The 15,822-nt window shown below is 31.1% G+C and overlaps 2 protein-coding genes across 4 annotated transcripts; one reads left to right on the forward strand and one right to left on the reverse strand.

The window, feature by feature from the left end:
* Window positions 1-4,422: 4,422 nt before the first annotated feature.
* Window positions 4,423-6,097, forward strand: LOC140957135 (uncharacterized). Of its 3 annotated transcripts, none has more exons than XM_073414267.1 (4): window positions 4,423-4,733; window positions 5,305-5,401; window positions 5,651-5,731; window positions 5,829-5,887. In XM_073414267.1, the coding sequence occupies exons 1-4, from the start codon at window positions 4,599-4,601 to the stop codon at window positions 5,876-5,878; spliced, it is 363 nt and encodes a 120-aa protein (XP_073270368.1). In that variant the 5' UTR covers window positions 4,423-4,598; the 3' UTR covers window positions 5,879-5,887. The 3 variants fall into 3 exon arrangements, with proteins under 3 accessions (XP_073270368.1, XP_073270367.1, XP_073270366.1); XM_073414266.1 differs by having other exon boundaries at window positions 4,427-4,745; XM_073414265.1 differs by having other exon boundaries at window positions 4,443-4,745; window positions 5,677-5,731; window positions 5,829-6,097.
* Window positions 6,098-6,284: 187 nt separating this feature from the next.
* LOC140957134 (protein NRT1/ PTR FAMILY 7.3-like) lies at window positions 6,285-10,547 on the reverse strand. Its single transcript, XM_073414264.1, has 5 exons — window positions 10,393-10,547; window positions 9,033-9,159; window positions 8,702-8,919; window positions 8,035-8,594; window positions 6,285-7,423 (listed from the first exon to the last, which is right to left on the reverse strand). The coding sequence occupies exons 2-5, from the start codon at window positions 9,151-9,153 to the stop codon at window positions 6,559-6,561; spliced, it is 1,764 nt and encodes a 587-aa protein (XP_073270365.1). The 5' UTR covers window positions 9,154-9,159; window positions 10,393-10,547; the 3' UTR covers window positions 6,285-6,558.
* Window positions 10,548-15,822: the final 5,275 nt, after the last annotated feature.

Here is a 15,822-nt window from a genome sequence, read left to right on the forward strand (position 1 = left end):
AAATATTATAAATAATTTTTTAAAAAATATAATAAAATAATTAATTTTTAAAAAAAATTAAAAGAAATAAAAAATCGGTGAACTGGTCGGATAGGTTTTTAATCGGTTCACGATCAGCCGGACCGCTTCTTGACCGGTTTGATCATTTCAATTGTTTATTAAGTAGTTCCAAACTGGGCCAATGGTTGGTTTCCAATCTAACGGGCCGGTCAAATCCGATTTCAAAAACATAGATTTTATATCTTAGTTTTTTTTTCACTACATAGAGATGAACATCATAAATCAACACTTATAATTATAATCGGATGAAAATAATAGTAAAAAATTATTCGGTTTGATTAATTATAAATGAAAACCAGAAAATTTCGATTGGATTTGTGGCTTAAATGTTCCAATCCATGAAGTAAAACCTTGGCCAAACTAAAATATGTTGCTCTTCGTGATGATTATAAACTGTTATTAAGCGTAGACCGAGTCCCAATCTCAACAACTAGTATTTTATTGCATGCGATATTGCGATACATTTATACATATTAAATTTTAATATAAATTTAATTATATATTGTTTTATTATATTTTATGGATAAAACAACCACTTTAGTTGACCATTATTAGTAAATATAATGACAAAATATGAAACATTTGGTGAGGATGAATCTGTAATTTAAAACATGCATCTCTTAATCACCAAAATAAGAAACAAATATTTGTTGACAATGAAAATTATGCATTTTTAGATAATATAGATATATCTATTATTACATGTCTTATTCTTTTAAGAAAGATGGTTAGAAAGGTGTTTATTTTTAACTTAAACGTAATAAAAATACTTTTTTTTTTAAAAAAAAAGAAGCGATTTTCAAGTTTGAAAAAAATTATTTTTAGTCTTGCGTATTTACATTTTTAAAATTTTGGTCCTACATGTGTCAAATTGCAGTCGTAGTCAATATTTTAATTTTTTTTTTGAAATTTTTAGTTTTTTAATATATATCAGGAAAGCTAACTTGACATTGCCGACGTTAACGTCATGTCAACACTGTATCAATGATATATCGCTGCCTCGCCACAAAAATAATTAAAATTATCAAAAAATATAGCAGATTAAAACTTAAACTTGATATCATTGACGGCCACAACATCAAAGAGTTAAATATAAATGACAAAAAATACAAAAATTTCTTAAGTTTAAAACAAATACAAACCTTCTATTTATCTAAACCAAAGGTAAATCACATTCGTTTTATAATTAAAATTTATTTGTCAATAATATATTATTAATTAGTGGTCTAATTATTTAACCTAATATATAATTAATAGTCTAATAAATACTAATGAATTATTAGTACAATAAATGTTGATTGTAGTAATTTTAGAATAAAATATAACTTTTATATTAATTTTCTCAAATAATTCATATTTATTCTACCTTTAAATATTTTATCTTTTTAATTTTTTCTCAACATTTTATTTTATGATTTTAATGTAATTTTGTAATATATTTTTAATGCAATTTCTAATTACATAATAAATTACAGTATCACAAAAAGATATATGAAACAAATAAGTATATATACAATAGTAGAATAACATGATAAGTAAATAATAATATAACAATATGAAGTTTAATGCTAACATATTTTATGGTTTTTAATTAAGAATTGAAAGTAAAGAATTTAATAAATTATTTAGGAGAATTTATATCAATAATTATTTTAAAAAGAAACAACTAGTTCAATAAATACAAAAATAACATTTTTTTATGAAAATTTATTTCTTATGTTATATTTCAAATTTTTATGATGAAAATTATCTTGGTAGTTTAAAATTCATATTTAATAATTATTGTATGAGTTTATTTGATATTTACTACATAATATTATTTAAATGTGTATTTCATTACATATATTGATTTATTTATTATTTTAAAATTGTATTTAACAAGAAATTAACAGTCATTGATGTAATCTATAATAACTCAATTCTAATATAAAACTAATTATCTATGATATAGAATTCTAAAAACAAAAGCTAAAAGTGTCATGTATGAGGTTAAATATTATTTAAATTGAATATAATGAGTTATATTTTTTACTAACAATATCATTATTTCATTAGTTTCGATATTGTTTTGATAAAATCCATAATTTGGTTGATTTTTAGGTTATTATGTCTTATATGTGGTATTTGGTTATAAATATATTTTTAAAATTTGTTTCATTTCATTTCATTTCGTATACTATGTTCATTATAATTTATTATAAAACATAAAATCAATAACCTCAATCTTAAATTGAGAAACAATTTTGAAAATAAGTTTTATAAGATCTTAATTATTTATTCGTCTAATATGATAAGAGATTAAATCAAGATAAACAACAAAATAATTCAAATTAATTTTTAAAAAAAATCAAATTTATAATTTTTATTATATAATTAATATTTACTTTTTTGTACCAATATATATCTAATCTAAATCTAAATATATAAATGAACATCACATGTATCCATCTTGCATACCATTACCATCGTCGTACACTATAGCACTTCCATTAATATGGACGGACGCAAACCAAGCTGCTTTACAGCAGATAAAGTGGTGTCGACCGGTGAAATCATTTCTGTTGAAATTGCGTAGTTCCATATTTTACTGTCGTCATGTCTTTGTCGCCATTATTAAAAGCTTACACCTCGCAGCGACTTAAAATCAACTGTACGTATGCATGTTAGTCATCTGTAATCATGGGAATTTAAATGTCCGTGCCACTATATANAGGTCAAAATTAAAACAGTCGCTTCAACAAGAATCAATGGATAAATTGAATCCAGAAAACAGAATCGAAACAAGTCTCATCACATGCACTGCATGGTACTCCACCATCAAATGTTCATTTTCGTGGCTTTGTCCTCCTTTTTAAGGATATTTTGGTGGAGATCATGAAATATATAAATAAATAATGTGAAAAAAGCTCACCCACTTGCTGCTTCCGGCAAGAGTCATAAATATGGAATTAAAGACCGAAAATAAATCCCAACAAATGCGACTGGTGAACACTAAGTTTTGTATTGGAATCCCAAGATAGAAAGTTTTATTGTTTTTTATTTTTGAGAGAATAGGTCACATGTATATCGAATTTGATCTTTTTAGTCATGTATATTTTATTGAATATATTATAGTTTTGTAACTATGTTTCGATAATCATTTTTAATCTTTCTCGTCAAAATCATGTAATCAAGAGAATAAAAATTTTGTCGAGAATGACTGAAATTGATTTCCGAAAATTAGTTAATTACATGATGATTGATGTAACAAAAGTTACAATACTGAAATGCCATAATAACACATACACAAACAAGACTAAAATGATCTTGTCTTATATTTTCTTAAAAAAAATTCAAACGTATTTTGACTGCTCAGTAAAAAAAATTCATTTATTCGTCTTGCCGATTCTTTGATGAATTGAAGGTGGAGGGGGGATGTGTTTTGCAATAAATTTTACCGAGAAAACCAGTCAATATTTATATCGATACCATAAAAGAACCATAGGTGATATTATATACATGGCGTCTATCCAACGAACAAATGAAAATATTAATTACAAAACTATCGTGAAACTAACTTACAAATCAATTTTATTAGAGGAATCTCCAACTCAACCTAACGCATGAAAAATATTATATCTTATATTGCAATTATTATTTTTCATAATATATGTAAATTGATTCGACCTGTCTCACGGATAAAAACTCGTGAGCTCGTCTCATGAATGACATACTCAAATATTAATTTGCTCATAAATTGGGTCACGGGGCATCAAACAACAAAAAAAGACAAATTACAATCGACAAGGAATGCGAAAGAGAATAAAATAAAGTGGCGTGGTTTATTTGATTTGGTCTTGGGCTTCAATCATGAAACTGTTATGGACCCAACTCGGAAACCATTAAAGGCCACTTTGTTCTGGATCCACCTTTCCCTGACCCAATAACTTTTTTTATACATATATTTAGACTATTGTGGAGTAAAAACTCGATGTTAAGTGAGGCCTATTGTGTTAAATCATATACATAACATCGTTTTTGAGTCATTTTTATCGTCGTATTTCGGACTTGATATGTCGTCTTAAACAAATTTTGTAATATTTTTGTTTAATAATATTTCTTTCACTGATAGAAATTTATCACATGATTTTGCAAAAATTAAAACAAATTACAGTTCATTACTTATAAATGTTATAGAAAATGTTGCAGTAGATTTTTTCCCCGAATCAAAATTGAGACTTTGATGCATGATTTACTATAAGTCATCTACTATATTTTGACAGTCGATAGATAATACAAATATATCATAATTAATGATTTATTGGAGAATTTTTGAAGTTTATTTCTATTCATGTTTCAAAAATAAAAAATTTTGCAATGCGGTGGTCCGACCCTGATCATTTGCCTATGGCTTGACCCGGATATGGTTCTGCCGGTCGTATCTTTTTCGGATATTGGTCCGGTTCACACTCTAATTAAATCCGAACCAATATCCCAACCAGCTTTGTTGAGTCACGCAGCCATCGCCGGAAGCAGTGGTCCCGCCTCCGATTTCCATCATGCAAAGTACGCAATTGATCTCGAAAGCGGCGAATCTACTAACGATTGTCAGGTGCGATGCCGGAGTTGATGGTAGTCGAAGTTCTCAGGCAGCTGTGACTCCGCTTCTTTCCGTATCCAAGCCTTCCTGGATCGTCAGTACTCAGGCATTATCAATTATTTCTGCAGCTTTCTCTCCTTCCCTTTTCCCTTTTCTTTTCTTGGTTTCAATTAGTGGTAGTCGCTCATACTTTGCTGAGGGAAGTGGCGAGAGATGAAACAATTTATCGCATAAATTTGTGTTTTTTTTTAACTGTTTGGTAAGTCTTTTATCAGTCATAGCAGGGTGATGGGGCGGGAAGTTTGAGCTGATTTTCTAAATAAATTTGACTTCAAATTTTAATTTTTTCTTTCCGGGGATTGAACTTCTTTTCAGACAATTTTTGAAAATGTAAAATTAAAATTTGATTTTTTAATGCTTTTTATTGTCTTGGATCGGCTCCTGAATGGATTGGTTGCTCTTTTAATATATACGAGTCTACTTCTTTTAGATTACATCAGTTCTAAAAATATTGTTGGGTTGAAATAGAATATTGATTGTGGCAAGAATGATCAAATACAAATCTTCAGCTTTATTAGATATAACAACGCTAAGAAGATGTTTATCCAAAATAATATAAATGTGTGTTTTTTGTTGTCTAATGCAATATTTGCTGATTAATGCAGTCAAATGTTCGTATAGAAAAAAGAAAATTCCCCGATCCACCTTGTGTTGTTTGCAGAGGAAGCGGTAGAGTTGATTGTCACGAGTGTCATGGTAGAGGTAGCTATTTACTGCTCTCTTTCATTCTGTTTTCTACTTATGCAATCTGTATGAGAGGGAGAGAGAGGCACAAAAATATCAATATTTTGGGTTTTTCACATGCAGTAAGTAATTAGTTTCATTTCGGTGGAAGGCCACTATTAGCAGGACGCTTTATTAAAAGAAACGATAATGAATTTTGATTGAGCTTAGATTCCTACAGAGCTATCTGGTTTTCAATAGACTCAATTCACACTTCTATTTCTCAAGAATCTTGTGTGGTGTCGATACGTCAGGGAGGACAAATCACGTCCAATCGACCGTGCTTCCCAAAGGAGAATGGCCAAAATGGTGAGGCAAAGAAACCACAACGTGTTTCCCTGGAATCAATTTCAAGTGCATTTTCCCTGTCTTCTACCTGTCACCTCTTCTTAATCGATCTTCACAGGTGCAGGAGCTGTGGAGGAAGTGGTCTTGGGTACTGTGATCGTTGTCTAGGAACAGGAGAATACAGATATATAATGGGATTCCAATTCATGAAGAGGGATACCGATCACATCCAAGATAACCGAGCATATCAAATGGAAGATAGACGGGGTTCACGTTCATTTACGGAGCTACTGCTAAATGAGGTACAGTTGAATTCAAGCGCTGAAAATTGACATTCTTTGTATGGATTTCATCACTCTGTACACTACAGTTTCCGTCAACTTTATATTTCTGTTTGTAAAGTCGCTGTTGGTTTATATTGTGCAATCAGAGAATGTAAATAATTGTAAACCTTTTATTCATGAATCAATTAACAAACACCTGATTAGTGTAACAGAAAATACCAACTATGTAATAGGATGTGAAATGAACTAAAAATACAGGAGGGCATGAAAAAATAATAAAAACTGAGGGGAATTTGATAATAGGCATATAGAGCTCATTTTTTATATAAACTTCATCTTCTTTACAGACAGAGGATATATTAGTTTTCCCAGTTGCTCAACTTGGAGAAGTGAAACAATCTTGCCCACTCCTCTAGTATCCTTGCAAGTATACACACATCCACAACCATACTTTCTTATTTTCTCCACCATTCTTAATACATATATTAATTCCTCATTAAAAAAAAAACCCAGTAAAAAAGTAGAAAAACCACACAAGGATATCATAAGTTTCTTCTACATGGACTAGATTCTCGCATCGTTGTCCTTCCCTTTATTGCTCCTGTCTTCAAATCTTGTGTACTTGTACCACTTTGCACACACAATGTACAACAAAAGATCAGCCGCAGTCAATACCGCCAATAGGTAATAAAACCTGTCCAAATGCCCCTTGTTTAGGTTTCTAGGAATCCATCCAGGCATTTCATCAGATGCCGAAATTTTGATAACTATGGTCACAATCAAGCTACTAACATAATTCCCCAATGATATGGACATCATGCTAAGTGCACTTCCAAAGCTCTTCAGTCCATCTGGTGCCTGCCCATTAAAGAACTCGAGCTGCCCCACGTACATAAAAACTTCAGATGCTCCAATTAGAACATACTGAGGCACCTGCCAGAATATGCTTAAACTGCTGGAATTTGCACAGTTTGGGCAGTCCTTTTGTGAGTATTTGAGCCTGAAATGCTCGACTAATCCAGCAGACAGCATTGCTGCAATGGCTATGACCAAGCCAATCCCCATCCTCTGGAGCTCAGTTAATCCGCCAGACTTCCTGTACCTGGACACGAGGGGTTCAATGAGGCGCTTGTTGATAAAAATGAAGGCTGCAACACTTAGGATGTCAAAACTGGACATGCTGGCTGGAGGGATGTGGAAGCCTGCCAAGGTTGTTTTCATGGCGGCACCTTGTTCAACGAAAATGGATTGCATTTGAGTGAAGACTACCGAGTATGGTATTGTGCATAACCAGACTGGGAGGAGTCTTAATATACATTTCACTTCTTCCACTTGTGTGATGGGGCACAGATTCCATGGGTTATGGGTGTTGGTTTTCTTTTCTACTGTGTAGTCTCTTTGTGTCATGACTGCTGCTCTGTCCAAGAATCTGCGCGAGTAATGACAGAATGGTAAGATTTGAGAAGGTGATCATCTATATAATGGGAAAAATTTGAGGCTTATAAAAGAACACAGTCAGATTTCTTCAGTTCGATCTACCACACAAATAATAGGTGCAAGCGAATCTGAATTAGAAGTAGCTCTCATGCTGCTAGCCAAATGGGAGCGCTACCTAAGTTATTTTAAGCTACTCAAATAGGCAATTTAGTTGATTTTCATGTTCATGTTTTTCATCTTCATTACCGTTGAAGCATGATCACCTGTTTTCATAAATGATCAATTTCAACTTCAAGATTAATATGATGCAAATGGCATTTTAGTCTCTTCTCAATACACACACGTCATGGATTTCCAGCCCAAGCAAATCGAGTTCAAGTTCATATAAAAATTCAATCCCAAGTGGAATTGGACTGCTCAAATTGCGAGTCTAAGTCAAGCTCGAGCATAAAACTGTTAGATCCTGATATCTATTTTGGGTTTACAGTAAGAAGAGGAGCAAAAGAGTTGGTAATAGAGTCAATTTTGCAAATAATCACATCCTCGATTCTTAATCGGGGGAGTTGATAAAAGATTTGTCAATTTTTAGTGTGACAGACTTACTTGAATCCTTGTGTATGAAGTATTTTTCTGCCTGCATTGTCAGCAAGATCAGCTTCCTGTACTTCATATAACTCATCATCATAAGGCACCTGGATTTTCCATTTCCTTGATGCAGCAACAATCACTTGACAAAATCTTGATAAAGGATTGCCTTTGGGTACGAAATGTCTGTATCTTGGAGTCCCAATCAGGAACAAAATCAATGCAACTGTAGCAGATCCAGCAGATGCCCAAAACCCTATTTCCCATATCCCTTTATCTTCATAATAACCCAAGATTGTGTTTGAAAATAAGCAACCGAGATTTAGGGCCAAGTAGAAGTAGCTAAAGAACTCCACTTTTGAGTGGCCTTCTTTGGGATGTTCTTCATCGAATTGATCGGCTCCAAATGTTGCGATCGTTGGTTGGTACCCTCCGTTTCCAAGGGCAATTAGGTAAATCGATACATAGAAGAGCGAAAGATGGAGCGTAGAATGTGAGTCGCACAGAGTTTTTTCATCCCCACAGCCATTTGGTTTGACCAAGAACAAGTATGATGTCAGTGATAAGGATACCAAACCCTGTCATTAAACAAACACATTTCACTGTTTTAGCAACTGATATCCAATTTCTATGATGCTAGTAATTGTTATTCGTAACAACAAAATTGCTTGATACTTGGACTCACAGTCACAAATATGACTTGGAAAATGGCACAAGTTTTGTATCGTCCCCAGTAGGAATCGGAAAGAAACGCCCCCAGAAGGGAAAATAGGTAAACTGTGCCTGTCCATTTGCTAACATTATTTGCAGCTTCAGCATTGTCTTGGCCCATTACTCTCGTAAGGAACAACACTAGATTGACTCCAACCCCGAAAAATGCAAGTGTGGCAAGGCCTTGATTCACTGAAACGAAGTGTAACAATAAGAAACCAAAACATATTAAGGTTTCTGGGAAATTTTTTTAGCGATAGTTACAAGTTTAGCATATACAAGATCATGATGCAATTTTGGCTTACCTAGTATAAGAAAGCCAGCACACCATGATCCAGTTCGTGCTCGAACTGCTGGCATTCCATTGCGATCAACTGATCCGTCAAGGGTGTATTCTTCTCGGTGCATTATGGTCTTCTCTCCCATTTGATCCTGATGATCAAGCATGTAAATATTTATATATTTATATTGAAAATAGAAACAAAATTTCAACATATATATGTCATCAAGGTCGCTACCATTGGATTTATCCAGGTCAAATCTGCTGGAGCGGGTAAAAAATAAGTTGATTCTACTTCTAAAATTTTGCACGATTTTTCTCATAATTTAATCGGTTTTTCAGCTAGATCGTTATTCGCTAAATAGTTGGTGTGACAATGTGTTTGTTAATATAACTTGATGATAATTGTGACACACGTAAACAGTAATTTTATCAAAGAATTAAATATAGTTTTCATCCAAACTAAGAAATCATAAAAATAAAAATAAGGACAGAAAGATACAAACAATTGCTCACAGATGACATGTGAAGCTGGAATTGCTCATCAATATATTAACTTTTTCCGTATATCAAGGAAATACAGGAAGAGAAATTCAATTCGAACTTCTTTTCTTCTTAGAGTATTTTAGAAGACAACTATATACAAATTGTTGCATTCTTCTTATTTTTCGAAATCGGACGAGATATTCGATCATGCTAGAAAATTAGAATTCTCTGAGATGTAAATGTCACCTTAAATTATAGTCATAGATGTTACATGCATGTTCGATATATATATATATATATATATCATATTTGTCTAATATGTTCCGTGAAATTTTTAGAAGGAAGCGCGACCAACCGCCACGTTACCCATCCCACAAGAGTTTAACTTTCTTGCAACTCCGGCGGATGTTTGCGAAAACATGGGATTACATTTACATAAGATATCAGCTGATTCAATATATTAACAATTCCATGCAACACAGAAATTCAGCAATTCGTTATGCTTTTTTTAAAAAAGAGAAGAGACGGATATAGATCAAGGAGTCTTTAAATTGCTTTCATTAATAAACCTGCACGATCGAAGCTTCAAAGTATAATCAAGATTAGGTTCAAAGAATCAAGAAAACCTTAACCGGACAGAACTGTTCCTTGCTACTGCTCATAATGACAATATATAACTTGTTTACTGATAACCACAGACGGCTATCGATATGGACGTCTAATTATCAAAGCTGATGATATGACTGATATCACGGTGTACCAACTGCAGATAACACCGAGCATGATATATGTACCAAACCAAACCCATTAAGATTTCGACTAAATGTTTAAATTTGGCACTTGCTAGTTAGTTCTAACGAGGAAAAGAAAGAGTTTAGAGCTATCGTAAAAGCACTAACCGATTAGCTTGCAAGCAAAACCTAAGCTTTGTTTCTGCTTAATAATTGTAATTGCTTAGTTTGTGAGGGGAGAGAAGAAATGTGTGAGCTTTCTTGGGGTGGTGGGAGTTGTATAGTGAAGAAGAAGAAGAATATGGTGATGTATTTATAGAGGGGTGGGGGATTCGTTAGGGGAAGCTATGAGGATGCCCACTATATAATATATATGGAAAACTCCACATTTCATTTTTTATTTAATTAAAAACATGTGAACAGTGATAAATATGAATATTTTAATCAACATGGTTCCATAGTTAAATGTCATCGTATTATTGTAGATTTGTAGTTGTGAATTTCAAGAATGTCGTTTGAATGTTCGTAAAAAAATGCAGTTTCTAGAGAACATTTTTAGCTCGGGATGAATGTTTTATTTATTTATTTTTTTAAAGAAATCTTCTTTTGATAATTTTTATTTTTTTTTTAAATGGGATATTTGCAAAAAAAGAAAAAAAATAAGAATTTGTTGCCCAAAATATATTTTTAATAATAATCCGGATATACTCAATAGTAGGGCAAAAAACAAAAACATATAACTGAAATCAAAATTAAAACTTTTAGGATAACTTCTAAGTTTCATTTAAATTTTCAAAGTCGTTTCATACGACACTTGCATTTGGAGAGAGACGTACATTGCATGTGTACATATAGGAATTTTAACAAGAAAATTGGCACTTTTAAATATTGTACTCAAACATTTATTTATTTATTATTATTTTTTTAAAAAATCTATAGATAAAGCCACTTGAATTTTCTTATAAAAGGTAAAAACAAAATTTGATTATTATTTTTATTGGATTAGAGTCGAGTATTATATTAATTTAGTCCATTATACATATACTTCATCACTATTTGTAGTCATATCCATGCTTTCACCATTTCATTTTATCTCCACAATTTTCTATATATATTATGTTGTTTACACTCCATAAAAATGAAACGACAACAAAAAAAATTAAACCAACGTCGAAAATTTAATAAAAAGAATTGGAAAATAGGTCCGATAAAAAATATTATCAAATTAATTTCCAACGATAGATTCGACTCGACTCGATTCGATTACAAGTGTGATGTGGAGATGGAGGAGCAAGAGAAGCGTGATTTGGTTGGATTCATTGAGCAGGGATTGATAACTAAGTGGGCAATGTCGTTTTCATATAACCAAACTAGTTGGGATGAAGCTGTATTCACTTTCAGGAAAGCTGTATCGATGCTGACACACTAATTTGAAACGTAAGTTTACTTTTTTTTATATTACTAAATAATAATTTTATTGGCTCCACTTGCTTTCTTTCTTACTTTATTTATTTAATTTAAATTGATAATTTGGTGGGTCTATGCGGAAAAAATGCACGATGTAAAATCCATTGCCAGGAGAAATTGTTTTAAATGTTTAGATGGAACCACCCCCCACCTAGAAAAGATTATATATATGATCATGTGTCTTTTAAAATATATTAATTTAATTATATGAAGAAAATTTTACGTGATGTTGATTTACTTATTATGTTTACAAAATTAGTGAATATTTATTTCTTGATCGAATTTATTAGGAAGTTCTGAATTGAATTTGGCAATTTCTTTTGATAAAAGATAGTACTTAAAAAAGTTTCTTTACAAAAGAGTAACTGTAAATTAAAAGGTTAAAAAATAAAGGAGACCCTAATTATTTAGAAGATCTTATACATTTTTCATTCAGCAATTTTAACACGTGTATGTAAGTTAAATATGATATTCGATAATGTATGCTTTTAATAATTAATAATCTATGATATAATATATTTTATATTTAGTAAGGACATAATTTTAGGTAAAAAAACGGTAAATAAATATAAAATTTGTCACTTTAAAAGCAATATTCACGACCTTCCTGTCATCCTCAGGTTGGAATTTGGATATTCTGTTTCTCCTAATCTTGTTAAATGGAAAACAAATTGTATTCCTTTATTTCGCACTCATGTTAATTCACTATTACGGAATTATANTTATATATACTCAAAACTCGTTTTTATCAATACATTGCTTATGATATATAATTGAAAGTTAACAAATTTAGATTTATGTTCGTGTGTATCTTTAATTTTGTTTTTTGGTTGCAGGAGGAGCATGTTATAATTAAGTCTCGAACTTAAAACCTCGTCTCAAACTTGAAATTTTGGTGTCAGATAAATTACAACGAATCAGCTGTGTATCTTTAATTTGAATATTGTTCTGATGTCTCGTCCAGCATACAGCGACATATTTGGCTTATTGATTAAAGATAATTGATAACTATATATAAACTAGTGCCATACACACACACACACATTCAGTCTGATAGTGCTTTAATTTGGTCGATGGAGTTTAGGTTTCATTACTTTTATGTGACAGTGCACTAACAGTCTAGACAAGCCATTTAATTAGGGGCTTAAAATGAGGTCGGTTCTAGGGAGATGCTTAACTAGTTCTTTTGTTCATGTCTCAAATTCTATTTTTAGCACATTCAAATTCTGTGAATGTTATATATCTATATTTATCTATACGAGCTTTTAGTATCATGGTTGTCGGTGAGCGATAATTGTCAATGTTAGAATAGCAATCGAAACATATAATTCTCTCTTTATGATGAGGCTCTTCAATGGTATAAGGATAACCAGAGTGTGATTCAAGCTTCTGAGGAGAGTTTAATATAGCATTTGACTGTTAGTACGATTTAACGATATTATAATTATACCGTTACCATTAGCTATATTTTTTTAAATTGGTTAGTGCTCAGTCATATAATTGATAGCAGAGTCAAAATCACACGTTCATTAATTCTCATTGATGACAATAAATGCAATTATCGTAAGGATGATTGTTGTGAAATAATTCCACTGAAAATTCGAATTTTTAACTAATAAACTTCAAAAAAAAATTATATTATATTTTTCAGAACAAAATGAGTAGTTTACAGGTCACAAACCATTGTAGTTGAAGCACCAAAAAAAAGCATTCAATCGGAGATGGATTTATGTCGTAGACAAGACAAGTGAAGAGATATCCAACGTACGTAACTCGACCATATGTCACCTTACAAAGTGGTCATATAATGTTTTCTTTTTGTGATGTTACAAAATAAAAAAAAAATTGGTTGTAAAACGCCAAATTTGACAACATTCGTGACCTAACTAATTAATGGGGTGGCTTTAATTTGAGAGTTGATTTTATTTGGGGCAGGTTTACTTGTGAAGCCCCGTGTAGAGGACTGGAAAAAAGAGGGAATTTTAACCAAAAAAAAAATTATTGTCGTGGAGATAGTGGAAAAGCATGCAATGGAAACTTTATAGTTAAAACAACTTAATCACCCCTTCATCTCCACTANGATATAGGTCTTCTACGTATCTGATGCTCACTTAAAATTACTCATTAACAAATTGAATCTAATATGATTTAATATAGAGAAAATAGTGAAATAACTTGGATTGATTGTGATTTTATCATTTTAGTCGTTTATCTAATATATTTTTTCGACAGAGTGCTGACACATAATTAATAAACATTTGTTAGAATAGGACTAGAATTCAGGAGCTTGGGAAAAGGCAGTCAGAAATAATAAAATATGTTGAGCTGCAATAATTGTTTTTCATACTAGAACGATCGAAACTTGACGTATGTGCTATATATTGTACAGTTTAAAATATTTGAGTTACATCATTACCGTTAGCTATTAACTTTTGCTAAAACGTACGTTTAGAAATTTTAGTATCAAAGTATGGAAACCATTTCCGTAGCTGGCAGGGATGTGAATATTTCAAACTAAACCAAACAGTATCAGGCTTAAACTTGGTTCGTTTAAGATTGATATATAGAAGTTTGAGTTCGGCTCGAGCTTTATTCGATCTTTTATATATCATCAAGCTCGAGCTCGAATTTTGTTTGATATAATTAACAAACGAACTCAAACGAGTTTTTTTATCGAACCGAGCTTCGAATAGCTCACGAACGATTTGGTTCGTTTATATCCCTAGTAGCTGACACATCACTTCTACTGTTTACGCGTATTCAGCGGGGCTTCCCATAACTTCTAACACGATATACATCAATTTGATTATTATGTGACTTTAAGTTTGTAAACATCATTATTAGTAAGTCTTTTTTTATCCTCTTTTTTTTTTTTTAAAAGAGTCTTTCATCATCAATATGATTTTGCCACAATTATATTAACAGTCGTCGACACGTTGTAGATCTTATCATTTACCATATCAAAGTCGCATGAAAGATTTGTAAAAAATATTAATTGAAAATAATGTTTAAAATATTTTCTCCCACAATCAATCAAACACATTACTATCATACGCATCATCCATGCAGTATTCAATGCTAAACGTTACTTTACGATATGCTAATATTGTTTTCTAAGCAATAAATAAAATTGGTCACTTGTAACGCTTAAGTAATTTTTTACTTTTATTATAACCAAATTATAAAGTCATGAAGATATATTAAAATCGTTGCTTTGCTCACAAAATCGCATTAATTAATTATATCATAGATAAAATTTGTGGAATAAAAATTGACACATCACACACAAGATAAGCTCGCCAGACCACATTTTAATCACACTGAATTTTAGTTTTATGCAACATAAATAATTCCAAATATTTGAAATTTTGAGTTTTTTTTTCTTTTCAAATGTCAATGATATCGAGATTAATTGTATTAATAAAAGACACGAGATATGTGTCGAGAAATATGATTAGACCGAGCATAAAATATCATAAGCTAGCTAGCTATTACTAATTCATATTTAATAAATCAATACGTCTTGTGTAATGGTTTTATTGATTTATATCTGTGAGAACGGTCGACATGATCAATATATGCCGTAAAAAATAATATTTTTGACACAAAAACAATATTTTTCACTTAATTAAATATATATTACACAATATACAATTAACATAAAAGTAATAATTTTCACTCGAATTTAATCATATATTATACAATTTTTTTTATAACATAACTAACAAAAAAAAATGATATTTTTGTTGTGAAAAAATACGTTAAACATAAAAAATATACTTCTCATTGGTCGGATTGAAAATTCATCTTACAAAATTAATATATTATTATATGGTCTCACGTTAGTTTTGTGTTAATAAATAAAGCACTCGCTAGATCCAAACATAAGCTATATGATTAATTACAACCTTGAATGCCATGTTTCCCAAACAATTTTGTATGTACATTTCCCCCCCTTAAAATAGTGATATTGCATAATTAATTAATTATAATGTATTCAACCATATAATTGATTTAAAAAATAAAATTAACCTACATAATAGATAAAAGATAAACAAACCCTACTTATCTCTCGTTTCATTACAATGGAAAGAAACAAAATCATAATTTGAAAATCAGATGGTCGTATTC

This window comes from Primulina huaijiensis, chromosome 14 (genome assembly GCF_012295235.1).
Source record: "Primulina huaijiensis isolate GDHJ02 chromosome 14, ASM1229523v2, whole genome shotgun sequence".
In the NCBI taxonomy this organism is placed as follows: domain Eukaryota; kingdom Viridiplantae; phylum Streptophyta; class Magnoliopsida; order Lamiales; family Gesneriaceae; genus Primulina; species Primulina huaijiensis.